The 22,515-nt window shown below is 39.4% G+C and overlaps 1 protein-coding gene across 1 annotated transcript; it reads left to right on the forward strand.

Moving 5' to 3' along the window:
* The first annotated feature begins 645 nt into the window (after nucleotides 1-645).
* On the forward strand, nucleotides 646-8,297 carry LOC118798928 (sialic acid-binding Ig-like lectin 14). Its single transcript, XM_036558554.1, has 4 exons — nucleotides 646-741; nucleotides 1,922-2,305; nucleotides 7,325-7,412; nucleotides 7,800-8,297. Exons 1-4 carry the CDS (start codon nucleotides 687-689, stop codon nucleotides 7,852-7,854), a joined length of 582 nt encoding a protein of 193 aa, XP_036414447.1. The 5' UTR covers nucleotides 646-686; the 3' UTR covers nucleotides 7,855-8,297.
* The last annotated feature ends 14,218 nt before the right edge of the window (nucleotides 8,298-22,515 follow it).

Here is a 22,515-nt window from a genome sequence, read left to right on the forward strand (position 1 = left end):
TGACAGATAAAAAGACCTGAGCTGCCAATTTGGTTACTCTTACAAGGTGTTAAAGGGGAACAAAATTGGTCAAAAAATGGTTGAGATGTAAACAAAGTCATTCAGGGTGGTTTGGTGTGAAACGCTCTGTTCTAGAGAAACTTACAGAGTCAGAACTACATGCTGCCTGATACATTGTTTTATGCTAGTTTTGTGATAAAGTACAAATGTATTTTAATTCATTCATCTCAGAGGGGTAAATGCGGGGCGCTATAAGGCAGAATGGTCCCTAAAGAAAAGCTTTTTTTTCAGATTTGTGACTATTTTACCATCATCAACATATAAAAACTCAGACACATGTGGTGGTTTTGGATAGTAAATAAAATGGCTATATTTGTGTTGTAGACATGGTGACCCCTGGTTCCTATCACCACCAGTGTAAAGAAGTCTCATCGTTTCTCTACAACTAACTATTTCATGTCAAACTGCTCTGAATTACGTTTTACATCTCAAAGACTGAATTATACAGGGATTTTGAAAAAAATTTCCTTCCATATAACAGAGCAAACTCAACATCCAAAAATAAATACCAAAAAAAGCCTTACATGGCAACATCAAAAAAAGAGAAGTGAAATCTGTCAGGCTTTGTTTCTGAAAGCTGCTGCTCTCTTTAGATTTGTGGAGAACCTCACAGCAAGGCAGCTGAGATGGGCGTGGGTCACTTTGAGATCAGATGGATCTGGACCTCTATATTTATCTCAGGTAAGGTTAAATCTTGTGAGAGTCTGCATTTTTGCACCACCTCTTCAGTAACGGGACTATTGAGGAAAAGCCTTATCGGTAGATGATTACAAGCGCAAAATAGTGTGTCTAAACAATCTGAGAGGAAAGCAGGTACAACAGAGTTAGTCCCTCTGGAATTCATTAGAGTGGTACTACAGAAGAGATGCTTTTGCTTCTATAAAACTCAATTGAGACTTGAAAGGTACCTTAGAGAACCACAGAAAGTGTTTTTATTCTGTATAACCCGTTTTATATGGCATTACACCTTTATTTTAAAGTGAATACAATGTAATTTGCTTGTTAATGCTGATGTTAAGTCTTAAACAAGTTGATGCTCTCAAGATATGCCACTCCACCTAAATGTTCATGTTTGACTAAATAGTTAAGATATTAGAGTTATGAATAATAAAATGTATCATATTGACAGTTGGTTGAAAATGCTTAGCATGGATGAGCTGCATTATGAAGTAGAAGCATGCATTTCCTGAGGAAAATGCAGTTATTGCGCCGCTTAAGCTAGATACCATGTTTCCAGTTTATTGCTGTGGTATCTCAAGTTGTTGCTAGCGTGTTGCTAGGCAGTTGCTATGGTATCCCTTGTGTTTGCTTGGGTGTTGCTAGGTGGCTGCTATGGGACCCCAGGTGATTACTAGGGTCCTAGGTGGCTGCTATGGTGCCCCAGATGGTTGCCAGGGTGAGATAAGTAGTTGCTATGGTATCCCTGTTGGTTCCTAGGTTGTTGCTATGGTGTCCCAGTGGATTGCTAAGGTGTTAGTAGGTGGTTGCTATGGTACCCCAAGTGGTTGCTAGGGTGCTGCTAGGCGGTTGATTTGAAATCTCAGTTGGTTGCTAGGTGGTTGCTATGGTATCCCATGTGTTTGCTTGGGTATTGCTAGCTGGTTATTATGGTGTCTCAGAAGGTTGCTAGATTGCGGTATCCTATATGGTTACTAGGGTGTTGTTAAGTGGTTGCTATGGTATCCCAGTTGGTTGCTAGGTGGTTGCTATGGCACACCAAGTGGTTGCTAGGGTGTTGCTAGGTGGTTGCTATTGTATCCCATGTGTTTGCTGTGGGTCATGGGTGCACAATTGTGTCAATATCCACTTTAATTCAAGGTAGTTCAAGATAAAAGTTGAATGTGTCTTTTCTTGTGTGTAGGTGTTCTGGCTGGTGACTGGGTGGTACGTGTTCCAGAGAGTCCAATCCGCGCCCCTCGTGGTTCCTCTCTGACGGTGCCCTGCACCTATGACTTCCCCGAGGACTCGGCGCAGGGAACGCCTTTCAAAGTGCGTTCTGAGATGTGGTGTCGGAACCAGAGCTTATGCATCACGGCCACCTACGTCTACCACAGCAATGGAATCTTTCCAGACCCCGCGTACCGGGGCAGGGTGCAGTACCTGGGCACGACAGGGTCCAAAAACTGCTCTTTCAGGATATCTGACCTGAGGACCACTGACAGCGGCGTCTATGTGTTCCGCTTTATCACGAACCACCCGGTGAAAAAGCTGCCAGCCCAGAGGGGATTTACTCTACAAGTAACAGGTAATATAAAAGGGCACATGTTCTACATTTTTCCTTTATATTATTTTTCCTTTGAGGTCCTCTCGTAACATTTGAGTACCAAAATAATCATATTTCATTTTAATGACCATTTTCCAACCTTATTTTCCCTTAGAATTAAACAGGCTGTTTTTGTTACTGTACCTTTAAGACCTGTATATGTAAATGTGCTCTATTCCGACTGGCTGCCCTGGATTGTCCAGTCCTTTTAACTCCAGTGTGAATGGGCAGGGCTAAACTGCTGTAGGCCAAATAGGCGGATAGATCTAAAGCGATGGTTTGGCCGAAAATCAAACTAACAACTTTCCCCTCACCTCATATGTGGACCATTCTACCAAGTTAGTTCAAACTGTGGCCCCACAGTAAAACAATTATTCAAAAAACATAAATTATTCAGACATTAGATATTTACAAGGATGATGTTACAATCTATATAAGCTAAATAAGCTAAATATATGCAAAATCATCATTTATAGGGGGCTTCCTATTAGGAAACTTTTTTCAATGTTTCTTAAAGAACTTTTTGATTCTTTGAGCAATTAAGTTTTTTAAGAAAAAAAGTTTAAAATAAATTAAGTTTAATTTTAAAGGAAAAAAATTCTTTTCCAAGTTTTCACTACGAAAACACAAAGAGTTTTAGTCCATAGACGAAGCCTTATTTTTGCCAGAGCTGCTTTTTTTAGAGCAAGAAGTGCCTCCCTGTCCCACATGGCCACATGGTGAGCAGTTAGATCCCATTCTTTTGAAGTAAATGTGCCCAAAAGTCTAAAAATCAGTGTGTAACATTCAGAATTGTCACTACCAAATTGCACATTTTCTGCAATTAAGAACATTTTTATGTTTATTTTTTTTTGTGTTTTAACAAAAAATATTATGATTTTACGTTCAAAGCTGTGTTTTCTAGTCATGTACTGGCCACCCTGCTGAAAAGAACAGCACAAACCAGCACGAATTTTAAGCTGGTCTATGCTGGTCTAAGTTGGTTTGTGCTGGTTATACTGCTCTGGTGCTACTTTAGCTGGTCACCCAACATGGTCATGCTGGTTGACCAGCATACCAGCATCAAAACACAATATATCACTGTTGTCAGAAGAAAACCTCATATCTCTAAAATGTTAACTTTACAGGAGAAGGAAAAAACCTACTTTAATTTTAAGGTAAGTGAATGGAACCAGACTTTTTTTTTCCAATACATTTTGGCCCATTTCTTTTGCTCCATTCTTCATGAAATTTACACACAATGTAAAGGGCAACAGGTATTTTCAAATTATGTCAAAAACTGAAAAATGACAAAAAATGGAGATACAAGGTTTTCCTCTGACAGCAGTGATATGCTGGTTTTGTTGGTGACCAGCCATGCTGATCTATTCTGATTTTCTCGCAGGCTCGCGTTCTAGAGTTCTGCTCAAAACTAGCCATAATTGTCACTACCAAAACACTCCCTACCGAAGCATTTGGTAAAGTAAAAGGATAATTTATTTGAATAAAATAAGCTTAATTAAGGTATAAGTTCAACTCTGACTTTCGAACCAGTTCAATAGAATGATCCATATAGTTGATCAACCAAGACATGTTTGGTGTCTGAAATTGTTTCTCTAATTCATCTCAAGTCTAATGTGTCTAACAAGCAACGGAAGCTTATAGCTACCAATTAGCATTGCAGCCTACTGCATGCTAAATCATGGTAAACTTGCCTTAAACCATGTTGAGTTGTTCAGTCATCTCAAATAGACACTGTATGACATACTGTTGTCTATAAAATTGGACAAAAGTTTGGGCAAAATTTAGGCTTTATGGTGGCTCATACCACTGTTTTTATCTGCTTAATGCACCCCAAATGCTCATTAACTGAAAGTTGTACCACTTTTGGCTGAATTAAGGAATAATGCACTTTTTAAAGCCACCTTACCTCAAAGCCCAAAGAAAAGCCCTTATTACATCAAGGGGCGATTTATTGTTTATTCTTCCACGTACAACAACAAGCCTCCAATCTGCGTCACTAGTTTTAAAGGACTACTCCAATGTTTTTCAACCTATTCTCTTTGTCCTGTATGTGTAGCGTATGGTCAGCTACAGTTATAATATCACCTGCATACTGGTTTCTATTATAAGCGCGTTTTGAGTCTAATGGTCTTCTGTCATTTACTGACTACAGGAAATTGTCATCTGTGGTAATCGTACGCTACAGACGCAACAGTTTCTCTTTAACCACTGTGTTAACTTCCACTGTAGTTACAACAGAAGTAGCAGGCAGGGAGATTTCGTCAAGGCCCAGAACAGTTATTTATCTGTGCAAGTTTAAGCAACTACCTGCAAAGCTTTTTACTCAGCTGCCTCAGCTGATTGGACAGTTTTCTGTTGTACGTTTTAAGAGTTTAACCCCTTTGTTTCTAAACAAAACTTAACAATGAGATAAGATAATTACTACAATACATGCAGAGTTTTATTAATGTATATTCATTATTTGCATCATGAGACGTCCCTGAAGGATCCCCCACTGGATTTTCACCAGTGTGTAGTAGCTTATCTGCAGCCTGCAACTAGAACTATGTTTTTAGCAAATATGCATTACAGACAGAAGAGCATAAAACTTTGCATGTGGCCACAGTCTTAGTACATCTCCAGTATGTCAAAGACGCACCAGAAACAGAAACTCTTTGAGGAAGTCAAACTGAGCGCTCTGAATCACACAGACTTATGCTAAATAGGGCTTTCCTCAAAACACATGATAGTGACACCCTTATGACCTTCTTCTGCTGTTCGAATCTGTTCGTCTTCAGTACAAATGTGTCAGAAAGTGTGAAAAAGCAAGGCCAGGTGACTAGAAAAAGAAGAAGTGACACGCTGTCATAGCAACAGGCCTTCTTCTTTATTCTGCTTTTAGCAGGGGGTCGTCCTATGGCTGCATTCTACACAAATGTGGACATAAAAACAATAGGACTAAAAGAGAAATAGCAACGAACAAACTTCCCAGCAGTGTGGAAAGAAATGTTTAAGACAAACTGAGTTAAGATTATAATAACAGTTTAAGTGGTTTAATTCTTGGATTTTATTGGCAACAGTAACAAAACCAAGATGTAAGGGAATGTTAATATTTTCTCACTTGTAATTCATTCAAACAAGCAGAGAGATTCTGTTAAAAGCCTTATGATTTCAGTGAAATGTCAATCATTTTAACATTCATTTTTATTAAACAGAATATGTTTAAACTCAGCAAGTACTGTAGTACTGCTCTTATTTCATTTTTAAGTTTGGGTTTGAAACAAATGGCTAAATTCTTAAAAATCCCTTTAAAAAAAACTATGCAATCAGAATTTTTTTCTCAGTGGTCTCTAGGCAGACACAGCCAAGTGAGCTCTCCCATTGGCTAGGACTTCAGGAGCTGAATGGAAGGCGAATGTGTCAGATTAACCACTATCATAGCATGAAATGCCCTTTACAAGCTTCAAATGTCTATGTTTTTTCTAGAACAGGCAAACAATGTCCTCATAAATCACCAATAGCATAGCACTAACATACTACTAGAATCCCATAGGGACCCTAGCAGAAATTAGCATTATCATAGAGCTGTATTTTTTTGTTTTGGCATTTATGGCCTGAACTGAAGGTCTAGATACAATAGTAACATTTTGCCAATCAAGCATAAATATAAGTCATTGCGTAACTTAAGGAATTAAATATGGAATCATATTTGAATATTACATCAAAAAAACAAAAGTAATAACTTTTAAGGGTTAAATCAGAATGAACATACTGTTGCAGCTAATTTGCAGTATATCGGTATGTTGACAGTTTTGACTTCTTATGTATCTGAGGTGCAGTTTAGATATATACACTTACAGGCTCATTTATTAGAAACCTCTCTCTTAACTACTAACTAGGTAAACCTACAATTAGAGTTATCATATTGATATCTAATGCTTTATATGTAAATATTAAGACACAACAACAAAGATTATTTTTCTTACTGTGATTATATATATATATATATATATATATATATATATATATGAATATATATACATAAATATATACACACACGTGTATATGCAAAAGTTTGAACACCCCAGACAAATTACGTTTTGTTAATTTTAAAGTGAAAATAAGTTAACATGTCCTCTATAAAGAACACATTTAAGTATGTATGTAATGATTATAATGATTACTGTTTGTTTGCTTATTATGTTTTTCACCAACATGTTAAATTCAGCAAATTAACAGTAATTGTGCATTACAATGTGCAAAATGTGTTCTCTGTAAAGGATGTGTCACTTATTTTCACGTAGAAAATCAACAAAAACATGCAATTTGACCTGGAGCACCCAAACTTTTGCATGCGAATTGTATAACATCCACTTCTCTTTCAGATGAACCAGTAAACACTTTAGTGATAATGAGTAGCCTTGGTCAGATTGTAGAGGGCACTTCACTGACCCTGACGTGTAGCAGTGATGCTGCCTCACCGGTGACGAACTTCACATGGTTTAAGAGCAGTGGAGCTGGAACATCATCCAAAGGTTCAGGCCAGAAGCTCATTATAGAGAGCGTTAGCACTAAAGACAGTGGGCTGTATACCTGCATGGCTCAAAACCACTGGGGCTACTGTTCGAGTCACCGTCCAGAAAGGTGTGTTATGAAATTAGCCACTTAAATGTCTAATTTACAAATGTCTTTTCTCTTATAAGTATTGAATGCAACTCAGTGGCATAACTGCTTGCGGGGGAGGCCCGACCCTAACATTTCCTTGGGGCCCTCATAGAGGCCCTTATTCAATACAGTTAAAGTACAATTTCGTGAAACTTTTGTACAGCTTGGAAACAAGTGCAGATTTGAGCGCCAGCCATGAATCGGGTTCAGTGTGTGAATTCAAGTGCCAGCCTACCAGCATCTCATTTACATATAATTTACATGTTGCACACCCTAATTCATGCAGAACTGTAACTGTTGTTATGAGATATCCACACTGATTGTGTATTAATTGGAGAAATCTCTGTGTTGCAGATGGTAGCGGTTTCTCCTTTACTGGCATTGTGCTGGGAGTCGTCCTCACGTTGATAGCAGTAGTCATTATTGCTGTTTGTGTAAGAAGGTAAGGACCTGTGCTAATTAAGTCTGCTAAATTACCCGAGACATAAACATTAAAGCAATAGCTTAACCAAATTAGCTGATCAGCCAAGACGTTTGCTGTATGAAGTGTGCTTTTTTAGTTTAGCACTGGATATAAGAAGCCAATGTAGCTACAAGGAAAGTAAGCTCAAATAGACTTGTGTATGTGGTTTCTGACACTGTATGACAGGTTAAAAGTATATTTAATTGCTAAAAACAGTAGCAGCCATTTTGAAGCCTGGATAGATAAAGTTTACAACTATAGAACAAACTTCAGACACAAAAGTGGATCATGGCTGATCAACAAAATTTACAAGAAAGGGGAATTATGTGTCCTATTAGAATGACTAACACCGATATGTTCTTTCAGGCGTAAACGCTCAAGATCACTTCGGACAGCAACTAATGCTGACGGCATCCTTTGAACGCTGTCCAGTGTACAGATCATTGTACACCAACATGTCAAGATCAGGTCAATGAATGAATGAAGCTGTAAAGAGACTGCAAACTAGAGACATTTTATTTTCCATCTAGTGCCCAATAGTGTTAATTTGCTATATCATTTTTATGCTCACCTTCAAATTGTTCAAATTTGACCATGAAAATAACAAGAGGCAGCCTGTTATTAATATTTATTTACTATGGCATTGTATTTAATGTAATTGTACCAGTATATGGTGGCAACTACCATAAGTAGGATGAAAACATAAACTCTAGTGTTCCAACTTCTAAGCACATATACTACATATTCCTACAATGCACTGTAAATGAACTAATAAATGTTTGAGTGTTAATCTCTTGTATTAAAGATATAAACCTGTTTTTTTCTGAAATATTGTCATCCATGACACTTGTCAGCTGAGGATTATCTTAAGAGCATTTTCCACTCCGTTAGCTTAGCAATAATGGCTAGCATCTGTTCAGTGTTGGTACCAAAACTTGATAGTACTCAACGATACACTTAACACCTCCTGCTGAAGCCCTAAGCTGCCCCACCCTTTACTTAACTCTAATACATCTGATCCATCCAATTAGGGACTTGGGAAGAGGGTAATTAGCTGTAGCAGGTGTAGCAAAGTGTGGTTGGAAGTAGACTTTGCAGGTAGGCAGCTCTCCAGGACCACAGATGGAGACCACTGTCTCTAATTATTAGCATTTATGGGAGTCATTCCTATGACCCCATGGTTCTATGTTCCCTGGGGCCTTTATTTGCTCATTAAAATTTCTAGGAAACAGACACTCTAATTGTATTAGCACTCATGGGGGTCATCTGTGTTTCCCAGGCCTTGTGTTCCTCTTTGTAATTCCCATGTTTCTATGTTCCCTCATTGAAATTTGCTAGGAGACTCTTCTCATGTCCATATGTTTCAGCCCAAGTTTACTCAAATTCCTCAGGAGTGGAACTTACCCAGATATCGCTGAGATCTCATGCAACATTTATTTAGTGTATTACTTAATGTTTTAATGTAGTAAACAACTCAACTGGTTTTAAATTCCTGCTGATGTAAGGTGGTAGTTAGCAAGCTAAGGCCTACACAAGTGCCTCACTTTAGGCTATTAAGCTTAGAAGTGACGACTGGCATACAATGTATAGAACTAAAACTACAACTGTAAGTACTGAGTCTGTTCTTGTTGCTTTTGAGATGGAAAAACACTCCTAGATATCTTTACAGTGTAACATTTATATGGTCTTAGGAATCGTGCATGCGTCATTTGGTGACGTCAGTGGCACCGTTGGTTGCGGTGGTGAGCTTTAAGGGTTTTTCCGCTATTGACCTGCCTTTACTGCTCTCTCGGCCACTTGGAGAGACATACTTTTTCTTATGCACAGTTGATTGCTTCTTCAGTGCTCGGTGAGAGAGTGGTGGAGAAGAGCTGAGTCAGTCATGATGACGCACTGAATCTTGGTGTGTTTTTAAGAGTCCACATAGTGATCTAGACCCAAGACTTGACCACATTGTAGAAGCTTCAAGTAAATAAATACATTAATTAACCCTCATACGTATATTGGCACTGTTTTGGTTTGTATATTTGTTTGTTTGTGTTTGTTTGTTTGCATAAACCACAGCCAAAGTAGCCTTAGTATTACCAAATAGGGATGTAAGTGAATTATGAAGCATTAATCTGAAGATCAATAGCAATTTTGGAATGTTAGAATAATTCATCATATTATTTAGAAATATGCTAATACACTAATTTTTGGCTTTATCCATATTTCACTATTAGAGTTTGTCCCCTTTTGCTGCAGTAATAGCCTCCACTCTTCTGGGAAGGCTTTACACTAAATCTTGGAACATTGCTGTGAGGATTTGATTGGATTCAGCCACAAGAGCCTTAGTGTGATCATGTCCTGATGTTGGATGATCAGTTCTGGTTCACAAACATCACTCCAACTCATCCCAAAGGTATTGGATGGAGCTCCATTACTCCAGAGAACAGTTCCACTGCCCCAGTGCCTAGGGCTAGGGGGCTTTTTTATACCTCTTTATCTGATGCTTGGCTTTGGGCACAGTGACCTCAGGCCACTCCAGAGTTGGCAATGCTTTTTTATGGGGGTTTTACAAGCTGTATGGGCACAATTGAACACCTATATTAGCAACCTTAAAGTAGCTGAATTCACTCTTTAGAAGTGCCATCTAGAACTTTTGAACATTTGCATTTATGTATTTAGGGTAGTTTTCAGAAGAATTCTCTTCTGTAACCCAATCAAATCACGGAATTTGAGCTTTTGTGGTTTCCAAATGCAGTTGAATCATTTGTGAGGTCAGAGATTTACACAAGACATTGTGTACTATGTGTGAGGAGATGTGGTCATTTGGGCGAGATAATACTCAAACATCTTTGCTAAGTCATGAAAACAATGTAATATCATATTACACAACACAGTATTGAAACAGTACCATATCAAAACAACCAGGATTGTCTGCGTAATATGGTTTTATTAAAAGAGGGAAGATTAATGAAACAAATTATTCAATTATTCATAAAGGACTGATACAGTTTGTTAGTTATTAGTACATCAGGCATTACAAGACAAGGCAATCTTTTGGTTGCATAACAAAAACAACATCATGTCAGTATTTTTTGTAACTTTGCATTAATATGCAGAGAAATCATAAGGTCTTATGTTGGACTCATGACTCGTGACCAAGAGACAAATTTTGAAAAGGTCTGTTATGCTAACTAGACCATCACTAACAGAGTCTGATGCAAAACTGTTTTCCTCAAAGTTGAACCTTCTTGGGCAGTGGAACAGTATGGGATCCTAAATTGTTCCATTTTAGATTGAGAACCCTTCTGATACCCAGTAAATGTGATTATTCTAGGTATCACAAGTAGTGTGGATTAAGAAATAGTTCACAAAAGGTTATAAGGCCAGGTCAACCAAACAGTGCTAGCATGGCTAATCTGACATAACATCATGCTACCTGGCCACATCATTCCTTGTTAGCCACATTAGCACATTATCACAATGTTTTGCATGAAGGTTTATCTGATTTAACTCGTAAGGAGGCTTTGATAATTAGCTAGATGAGGAATGAAGATGAAGAACACTGAGATTTGGCGTCTCAGGTACTGTAAAAAAATCTGAATTCCACAATCACCGCTGTGGCTGTTTGGCCAATACAGAGTAAAGAACACTGGGCCCCTCTTTAGGATCTTTTGTGCCATCCAGTGGTACTTTAGTGATTTGCGCTTGGCCCAGGCTGTGGAAGAACAAAAATGACCCATAAATGCTACAACTCAGAGGAATTCATTAGCCCAAAAATGCTAACATGGCAAACAATGAATGAAAACGAGAGGAAAGCTGTTACTTTAAAAGCAACTGTTTCTGTGCTAATAGATTTTATTTACTGTTAGCCACATTAGCATTTTGTGGTGAGCTACTCTTCTCATTAGCTGCAGTATTGTGTATCAATACAAAGGATGAGACCCTAACCTGGGCATTCTAGAGTAATGCACAGTGACATACTTCACTTTCCCATCATTCCCATCTCCCTCAGTGTTCTCTGCGGCCTCCTTAAGGGGAACGATAGCAGGGTGAGCGTTCTCGTACACTTCTTCTGGTTCCTCCTACCGCAAAAACAGAAAGAAATGATGAGAACTGCATCATTTGGACCAAATAATAAGTTATTTTACTTTCCCCAAAAAGGTAAGATGCTAACAGTGATTGAAATCTACTGGGAGGTCAGTTAGCGTTACGCTAACTTTTTCTCTGTAGCTTTCCTTCACTGATAGCTTCATAATCATCAAATGAGTGAACTACACTCCTTCTTTCTTTCTCTCTTTTTGTTTCTCTGTATACATTTTGGAAAGAAATAGATGAATTCTTTGAAATATATGTTATCAATAGGAGATTAAACGTAATAACTGCTTTATCATGTTTATCTTAATGAAAAAGTTTAGCGTAACGCACTGGAATGTCTGCCATCTTTGTTTTCCGGAGCTGAAGCGTTTGTTGGGGGGATTCGTAAACCAGTGCGTCCACTTCCATGGGGGATCCCAGCTGCAATAATGTTAAGAGACAAAATAATTCTATCGACAGAACTTAAAACCGCCTTTACACTAAGAAATTTAAGGAGACTTATTCCACATTTTCTTGTATTTTGTGTTTTCCCCTGAATTCCAATCGTAATGGTGCATGCTAAGCAGTAACAACACTCCGCATCACTTCAACAGGAACAGGTTGGCTAAGCCACTATAAGCTGAATGAGGGGCCATATGTGAGTTTCCATTATGTGGATTGTATGGACTGAGGAACATTTGGTTTTCCATTATATGTTTTAACATCAGACAATATGAATATGTAAGATGGTGAAAAGACCTGCTTGTCCTCTTCTAGCACTTCAGTGTCCACTCGGTGCATATTCTTACTGCGGGAGACATCCTGCATGTTAGGTTCAGCTTCAGGATGGACATGACTATTATGAATCTACACCAGAATGGATTTAATGGTCACCTGATCATAACGGCCACGGTCAGTGTGACGAGCCCTATGGACACGCCCACTGCAGACGCCAGCGCAATCACCTTCAGCCGACCTGTCAATCAAACACAGGACATCTCTGTATTCAGTTTTTATATTGGAAGAAAGGGCTGCACAATATATTGTTTATTAGTTATCACAATACTAGCCTTTGTACTACTGATTTCATAGAAGGCTGTAATATGCAAATCAGCTTCCTAAAAAATCCGTGTTTTTACTGTGTCCTGTGAGCATCCTGACCAATCAGAGTTCCAGATGAGCTTCTGTGTTAATGTAATCCAGCAAAAGTCAATTATTGGATAAAATAATGCAGGAAAAATCTTTGTTACATGTTTGATTCACCAATGTGTTTAATATAATTTTTATATTAGTTTTATTTATTGCAAGCTGTATCGCATTTGTAATATGTAGCAATGTAATCACAATGCTATTTTTTCTTATGTCAAATGGCATAGTTAATAGAAATATTTAAAAAGATTTTAAATAAAAAATTGTTGGGGGAACAGCATGTGACAATGGAACTGCTGCATACTGTTGCCATATGGCAACACATATATTTTTTCATTTTATTAAATCCTATTGCATCTTTTTGTTTATGGAAAAGAACTTGAACGTCCCACAGATTGTGTTCACATTTTGAAGTTGTTGTATGTAAATTTAAAATTATGCACAAATTTTGTGTTGAAGATGCTAGGCCTCACCATATGATGTGTGCAAAATAAAGAAAAGTATCATGGAAAACTAGTGGGCTGCACCTGGAAAGCATGTGGTCAGACAAAAGTAAAACAATGTTATACATACAAAACTTCAGTTTTCCAAAGAAACAGAAAAAAATACATATATCATTGCACTTAGACAAAAAATGAAAAAAGTAATTGTTGCCATATGGCAACACTATGCAGTACAGAGCTAGTATTCTGTTTGTATGAATCTGAGCTAATTCATATCACTGACTCCTTTAAAGTCTCTCGTTCTCACAAAGTATTTTGGCAAATCAACCTTTTTCTACCTGTTCAAGCAAAAATCTGAAATACAGAATAAGACGTTCAACAAAATAAACTTTCGAGAAAAGAGGAAGTGGTAGTATGATTAAATTAGAAAAGAACATTAAAGAGAAAGCGGAATGATGACTCCAACCAAGGAAGTGTGTATGTGAAACATGTGATGTGGCTGTAAAAGCTTGTGACAGTTGAGGCCAAAGAAAAGCAGACATGCAGAATTATACACAGTCTAAACAGCTGACTGTAGAAAAGGAAACGCAATCACAATCACATGAAATCTCACAACTGTCCACAACCGAAGCCTCTATAGACTCTCTGAATCTCTTATCAGTGAGGATACTGTGCACTATAACACTGACTAAATATACACTAAAATTCTTCAGCAAATGTGAAATCAATTTCTTTAGCATGAAAGTCTATGGAAGGTAATTTTTTTGTAGACTTTGCCTGTTTGAGCTGATCTGACGAGCTCAAATGTGTTTTAGTGCTTATCATATTTGAAAATGCCAAAAATTTGAAATGTGTAAAATGTATAATGATGCATTGATCTAAGGGTGGCAATTCAACAACACTGACTTTGTAACATTCAAATGGAATAAAATTAGAGATGGAAGGATCAATGGGCTATGTATCAGTTTCAAATACGTGATCAGCAATTGGCTGATATTTCTTTGCCTTGGCTGATCGGTGACGTAAAACTTAGGAGTCATAAATTTACCTGAGGTGTCAGAATGTAACTGCTGCACTATTTAAGGTGGAACGGGAAGATTTGAATAAGAAGCTGGCGAATTGGAATATTGTACCTAATTTTTACATATTTTTATAATAAATACACAATCAAATCTTAATGGAATGAAATTGAATCAAAATTTGAGATTCCATGATGCATTGGATAGTTTCCTAAAGAATCATAATCAAATCATTTAAAAAATAATTTAAAAAATATTTTTTATTCTATTTCTAATCCTTTCCTTCACACATCAAAGGGGTAGATTCACTTTCTCCTAAAATTCCAGGGCACATCTATGAAAAAATAATCATAGCCAAGTGGTTTCAAGAGGAGAACCGCCACTGTGGAGCCCACTGACCTCTAACCCGGACAGTGAGGACAGGAGAGCTTTGGGCGCCAATGCGGTTGCGGGCCTGGCAGTAGTACTGGCCGCTGGCCCCAGCGCTGACCTCAGCGATGGTGTAGCTGGGGCCTGATCGGGTTTCCCAGGCGTCAGCCGCATTGATCCGGTGCCAGGTGTAGTTCTCCACAGCTGGGTTAGCCTGACTGCTGCAGGTCAGGGTCAGCGAAGCGCCCGCCTCGATCACACTGGAGGGCCGAGCCAAAACCGAGGTGTTCTTTGGGGCATCTGAAAGACAGGCAGCGATACGGATGGCAGGCAGAGAAAGAGGTAGAGAGAAAATGAGGTAGAGAGAGAGGGGGATAGGTGAGGGTAAGTGGGAATGGAGACTGATTGATTAGCTTTTCAAGGGCTAATGAAGGCAGACAGGAGGGGAAGCTTCATTTCACAGTGAGAAACCTGAGCAGATTAATGAGCCTGACATTCCTACTTCAGTCTATATCAAATCTACAAAAAGAGTTTACTCAGTACTTATATTTACTAAGGTCAGTTTCCTATATATTTATATATATATATATATATATATATGTGTGTGTGTGTGTGTGTGTGTGTGTGTATATATATATATATATATATATATATATTAACCTGCTAACATTTTGTAACCTTAAAGCAATAGTTTGGCCAGAAATCTAATTATTATAATTCTAATAGGTCAGCTAAGACATATTTCATGTCCAAAGTTTCCTTCTTTAGTTGTGCACTGGAGCTATGAAGCTAATATAGCTAAGAAATGGAAGCAATGGAAACAACCAAAAGTTTAGCATCATTGAAACTGAAGGCCTAAATCATTATGTACTTGCCTAAAACTTGCAAATACTCAGTAGAAAAATCTGTATGTAGAATTTCTTGTCAGACTGGGTTGCTACAGATGGACAGAGCACTCTTTGAATAAAGATGTCATTCCTGCAAACGCTGCTCTCCTGGACTCTCTCCGTTAGCATAGGAAACATTCACAAGAGTAGCATAACTAAAATCAGTAGCGGTAGCCATCTTGAATCTTGACTTTTGCACATCCTTTGTCTTGAGGCGTGTGATGATTGATGCCTGCGGTTTGTATGATGCTAACCTGTCAGCTAGCGGCTTCCATTACTTCTTACTTTCCTTAGCCTGGTAGCTCCATTTTAAAACTGAACAAACACATTTCAGATATTAAACATGTCTTAATCTATTGGGAAAACTGTATGAACTTGTTTTTCAACTAGCCCAAGTCCAAAACTGTTAAAGCTATGCTTAAGCACACCAAGACACGATAAACAACACTTCAAAATTCCCAGCATTTTTTAACAAGTAGGGACTTACACAGCACAGGCAGAGTCACTGAGGAGGACGTCCCCATGCCAAAGACGTTCCACGCTGTGCAGTAGAACTGTCCGCCATGGTGTGAGCGCACACTGGAGAATGTGAGATTCTGGGATGAACCTCTGGCCCAGGGCTGACCCCCACCAACCTTGTACCAGGCATATTTCTCCACCGGGGGGTTGGCGTTGCTGGCGCATGTGAGGTTGACCGAGTATCCCTCCATGATGTCACCTTTGGGGCTGATGAGGACCTTAGTGTTCTTGGGAGGGTCTTGATGGGGACATTCAGACAACATGGAGCAGTACACACAATACAAATGTGAGACTTGCTGCTTTGCTTTCCAGCTCCTACTGTGAAAACAGATCTTTTGCTTTGCAGCGCCTTTGCAGAGCACAGTTAATAAAACATTTAATACCAAATGAATTTTATTACATTTAATGTTGTTACACGGCCTTAGAGCTTTAATAATAAATTCTCAAAAAAGTGCCACGGCTGCCTCCAAGTTAGCTCAGAAATGCCTAAGAGACATACTTACACACTTATTACTGGTGGTGCCAAATTCAAAACTATTTTTTTAGAAATATTAAGCTACTGCTAATTCCAAACAGGCTTATAATTAGAAAGGGACCAGCTAGAAGTGCTAGCAAGGACTTTTATATTGTACTAAGCACTGAACATGCTATTTAGACTGATAAATTGCACCTATTTATCAAAATACTGCAATAAAATCCAGCATAGACCAGCATAGCTGCTCGCCAGCAAAATCAGCATATCGTTGCTGTCCAAGGAAAAACATGTAATTCCAGAAGATTAACTTTTACATGGGGCAAAAGATGTTTTATTCTATGTGATCTTGGAGCATTTCGATTGGTCCATTTGCCTTGAAATTTTCACACTATATCAAGGACAACCATTGTCTTCAAATGTAGAAAAATAAAAATCAACAAAAATGGAGCTACATGTTTTTCAGCAATGATATATTGTGATTTGAATGCTGGTTTGCTGGACACCAGCAATGGAAGTTATTAGGCTGATCACCACCGAAACCAGCACATGTCATGTTTTGGTTGTGCTGGTCAGTCAGCATGACCATGTTTGGTGATCAGAAAAAAAAGACTAAACCAGCATAATCCAGTTTATACCAGCATGAATTTTCAGCAGGGAGGGTCAGAAAGAGCAGAAAGCTTTAACAATCCATGTCACTCTATGCATGCTGCCCTGATAAGTTCTAAATTTGTACAATTGAACCTTGGCCTAGTGACGTTAGCATAGATCTATGCCAGTGTGACACGATGTTCTGCCAAAAATAAAGATGTTACACAAAAACAGATAAGCAGACGTCATGACAGACACCAACTCAGCAAGCTCAAACTAGCCAGACAGAAGAATGTCATTAATTTGGGTGTGAAAAGTTCAAGTGTCTAAGCCATACGCCACCAAAATACTTTGGAAAGACATGAGTTTTGTCACCAGACCAAGTTTGTGAGGAAATACTTTCCCCAAAACCACTAACATGGCTAAAACTATAACAAACTAAAGGGTTTCAGTTAGCATTATAGCCTTGACAACTAGCTAACTGGCTAATTCCTTTCTTAGCTTTGTTTCTTAGCAGTCTGCTATAAACAGAAGAGTGTCATGTTCATCTGAATTCCATGCTGGTCTAAGCTGGTTTGTACTGCTGTGGCACTGGTTTAGTTGGTCACCCAGCATATGCTGGTTTTGCTGATGACCAGCATATTAACTTCCATTGCTGCTGACCACCATACCAGTTTCCAAAACACAGCATATGCTGGTTTTGCTGTTGACAAGGCATTGCTAGTGTATGTCGGTTTTTCCAGCAGAGTTGAAGTTTTATGGAGCCCCGTGTTACCAATGCAGCAGAAATGCTCTTACAGGTCACATTGACCAAGACCGGTCGGGAGCGGTCAGTGCCAAGGGAGTTGCGGGCCACACAGAAGTACTCTCCATAGTCTCTGTAGTCCAGGCTCCAGAGCCTGAGCTCTGGCTTGAAGCTGTCAGGGACACTGCCACTCTCACCCTCCTTAAACCAGGCAAAGCTCTCCACGTCTGGGGCTCCCTCACTACTGCAGGTTAGGGTCACAGAGTCGCCCTCCGATATGGCCCCCCGGGGACTGACCTGCACTGTGGTGTGACGAGGAGCATCTGGAAGAAGCAGATTGGGTGGGAGTAAGTTTCTGGCCTCCATTTAATGAATGAATAACTACAGCTTATAGCAATACTTCAGCAGAAAGTACCTTTACTGCAAGACATGATTTGGTGTTTGCTTGTTTAGTTTTGCACTCAAGCTGCAAGGCAAATGTAGCTAACAAGTAATGAGAGCTAACATGCCAAAAATTTGCATCATTCGCATAGATGATGCTCATGAGAATGCTTACATTACTTATTAGATTATCACATTACATGAGCCTCATAGCTCCAGTGCAAACCTAAAGAAGCTAACTTCAGACACCAAACACGTCTTGGCTGCTCTAATACGTTTGAAATGACAAGAACACTGTATACATATGAATTTTACCAAACTATTGCTTTAAGGGAATTATTGACCCAAAAATGCTACTATTGTTAATAATCTAAGAATACAATACAAACTGGGGCATTTGCGGGGCCCCATGTTAGGATCCTTTGCTGGTGGCCCACACAAAAGCTCTAATATGAGAGCTTAAAGTCCTGCAGTGGGGACCCAATCTGTTGTGAAGCCAGAGACACGTGCAGGGCTCCATGTTAGGGTCCCCTGCTGGTGGCCCACACTAAGCACTCTCATCAGGGCTAAGGGTGGGCTTCCACCATGGGGCCCTAACTTCAGGGCTCGCATGTGCCCTCGGCTTTACGATTGACTAAGGCCCCACTATGCGCAGCCCACAGTGGGCCCACACTGGACCCACATAGGTGTGTTTGCTGGGTAGTTAATACTATGCCAATAAGATTACAGTTTTGGGAAAAGTATTCTTCTAAGTAAGCTGATGTCCTACTCACATCCCACAGCCAGAGTGATGCCAGGGGACTGGACATTCTGAGGTGGTATTGGCCTGCAGTAGTAGGTACCAGCATGCTGGTTGTTGAAGTTGTAGATGGTTGACACCTTGTCCGCATATCCTAAGTTGACCCCATTCCGATAGAGGGCAAAGTTCTTGCCAGCAGCTGCACAGCCTCGAGCTACACAGCTAAGAAATACTGTCTCTCCTGACGCAAACATGTTGCCAATTCTTGCTGGATGCACTTGTACCCGAAGCTCTGCAACCGATCGAAAACACAGTATGTATGTATTCGCAACTGATACATACAACTGTTACTCCAGAATGAAGGTTGGGAACTACTATTTTAAATGACGTTTGTCGGGATAAAACTGGAAACTTGCTACCTGGAAAGTCCACTTTACCTGTTACTGAAAGGGTAATGGCGTCCGGTGAGGTCCACCTGCCTTGCTGGTGGTCCGTCTCGAACCTGAAGTGGTACTGCCCATCATCACTTAGTTTGACGTTGGTGATCTGCAGACTGCATCTCTTGTGGCCCCCCATGTATCTGATCCTGTCTCTGTAGGAGGGGCTCACAAGATTAGCATCAGTGTGGTAGGCCAAGTCACGTTTACCCTCCGCTGTGAGGTGGAACCACATCACCTGTTTGGCGTTGTAGGGTGCCGGGTAGTCATAGCGACAGGGCAGTGTTACTGTAGTTCCAGCCCAGACGCATATGTCTTTCCTGGAGAAACTCACCACCCACTTGCTAGCCCATGAGCCTGAAAAGTCAAAAGATCAGCTAGTGGTTAGCGACAAAGCTAGACTGGCCTCTCAATAGAGGTTCTGACCTTGTTATGATTAATTTCGATTATGATTCTTTAGGAAATTATTTCGTGCTTACATTTCACCACCATTTGATTCAGAATTATTTTAAAAACACACTGATTCACTGCCTCCCAACTCACACCACCATGTAAGCTATCTTTGAGAAATCAAGTTAGATCGCTGGTGATTCCATAGCCATCCATGGTCATGAGTTCAAGAGAGCATAATTGTCCTCGCTGTGTGTGGGTGGGTAGAATGATCCTCTTTATCCATCCATTACCCAGAGTTAGCTAGTCAACGTGGGCATCTGTCAGCTGACAGCGATTAGTATTCTCCTCCAAGCGTGTTCAGGCTAGATTGTGCAGAGGAAGAACATGCTAGCTTTTACCCACCCAGCTTGATGGCATCGTAACATAGGTTGAGACCTGGCTAGTGGGTGGGATTTGCCTACGACTAAATTGGAGGGAAAACGTTTAGGCAAAAAAAGGAACTATTTAAACTGTAGTTGATATAAAGAATAAAATTATGATTTTTAACGTTTAAAAATAGCCTGAGAATTTGAGTTTGGCCAACAAAAAAGTATGTATTTTTATGATTATTAAGATGCACCGATCCTTAATTTTTTTTGGCCAACATCCAATTTCTTTACAGCCAAACTGTTTAATGTTTTGAGCAAAAATCTGCCGATTCCGATTGTGTGTCTCTGATCAATATAATTATAATCAATTCTAATCCATTCTAACAATGTCAAAATCAATGTGGTTCAATTGCCAGATTCTGATAAATGCCAACCTCCCTATTTCTACACCCCTGTCCCTCAATGTTGCTGAAGCTAGAGGCTAAAGCAAAAACAATTCAGATCGATGCTACATAAATAACCTGCCTATTACAACTGCAAGGGCACGCAGGTAACTTTACACTTAAGAACAGCGCAAGGTAACCGGCTCAGTGTTCGCTACAGCAAAACCCACATCATGTAGAGTGTCACACATCAACACACCTACCTGGTAGACTGATGGTGATTACAGTCAACACAGTTGCAGGTGCCCACATCTTCAATCTTCACCCTTATGTCATATAGAAATAAGAGAAGAAGTGACCGACAGGTACTGGAAGGTCAGATTTTTTGATTGTTATAGTTGAATACATCTGTTAATCCATCTGATGTTCCATGAACGGTACCTGGATCTGTCCTCAATCAATCCAGCATGCATGCAAATCCATCCACAGTGATGCACGGTAGATGGAACTGAAGACATCAGACAACGATGACTAGACGTGATGGATGTTGGAGACCCAGGAGGGTCGAAGCAAAGAGGAAGTGCAAGTAAGCGAGAGGCGAAAGGCCGGCCATCTCTCAGTCCGCCTCTCACTGTGTCCCTTCAGGTTATGAAGCGGCTCCAGAATCCGGCTCTGCCTTCAGTGAAACCCTATCTCACCTCTCTAGGGTGCATAGGGCAGCAGTGCCAAGCCGCTGACACCTACAACCACACTGTTTACAACTGCAAACTACAACTGACCCAGCGCTCTCAGCCCAGTGGAAACGGTCCAGTGGGGGTCCGGTGGTTCAAGCGCTCTGGAAAGTGATCATTCATATTCACTCTATTTTTGTTCCTTTATAGTGGATATCTGTCCTGTTTCACTGGTTTATTACCAGATTAGTGGTGAGATTAGTCTTGAGACTTGAAGCTGAGATTTCCAAAGTTGTTTCCAATTTATGTAAGCAATTTCCATTGATTTGCTGAGATTACCATGAAATATAATATATCAAATGTGCCATGACTTTTGCACAGGCCATGTTTTATGAAAAAATCACCATGTAAACAATGATTGAGCATCAAAACGTGCAAAACTGATACAAAATAAAAATCATTTTAAATATTTTTCTGTAAATCTTTTTCATTTTCTGTACAACTTTGCACCAATGGCTATGAAACAACACCTCTGTGGGCGGAGCATGGACAGGTGAAAACAACAAGATAAGGCCATGATAAAATACATTGTTTAATGGCTTTCATTCTCTCAGCATGTTCCTGTTCATCCTGCTCTTTCTCCACATCCCTGACCAGCCCCTGAGCCATCTGCTGGACAGAAGGAGGGACCTGCCCCTGCCGCTTGCCCCAGGGAGTCCACCTGTACAAATTTTAATATGGCCTCATCAACTTTCTCCTCATGGAATCCCTGACAAATGAAATTTGTTAGACGACCTCTTGGAGGGGCAGAGGGGCCGGGTGAACACAAGTGTAGACCGCAGCATCAGAACTCGCTCAGAAATAGCATTAATTATAGCATTAATAATTTCCCAATAAGCAAGATTTGTCTGGCCCACTTGTGGGCCACATCTTTGGGTTGTTCTGGCCCAGTATAAACCTGGGTCCTTGGTCCAGATCTGGCCCAAACACTGTAAAGTGAGTAACAAATGTGGCCCAACAGTCACACAAAATATGGCCCATAGATATAGACACAAGGCAAAACCATATACAGCTGTTGGCCCTATTTTGGCCCGCATGCCTAACATGTGCCCGGTAGTCAACCAGCATTCACATATGAAGGAATGCCCACACAAATATTTTATAAAATATAGCATATAAAATAAAATATATAAAATAGAAATAAATATAAAATACATGCTATATATTATTAAATATTAAATACATATTAAATGCTATATATTAGTAAATATTAAATACATATATTGTATAAAATATATGAAATAAAACAAATATAATAGTAAAATAGATTAAATATAAAACAAAAGATGAATATATCATACATAATATATATATATATATATATATACTTTTTATAATATATAATATCTTACGTAATATTCATATTTCATATTATACGTATATGTTATATATTA

The sequence above is a fragment of the Colossoma macropomum genome, unplaced genomic scaffold (genome assembly GCF_904425465.1).
Source record: "Colossoma macropomum unplaced genomic scaffold, Colossoma_macropomum, whole genome shotgun sequence".
Classification (NCBI taxonomy): domain Eukaryota; kingdom Metazoa; phylum Chordata; class Actinopteri; order Characiformes; family Serrasalmidae; genus Colossoma; species Colossoma macropomum.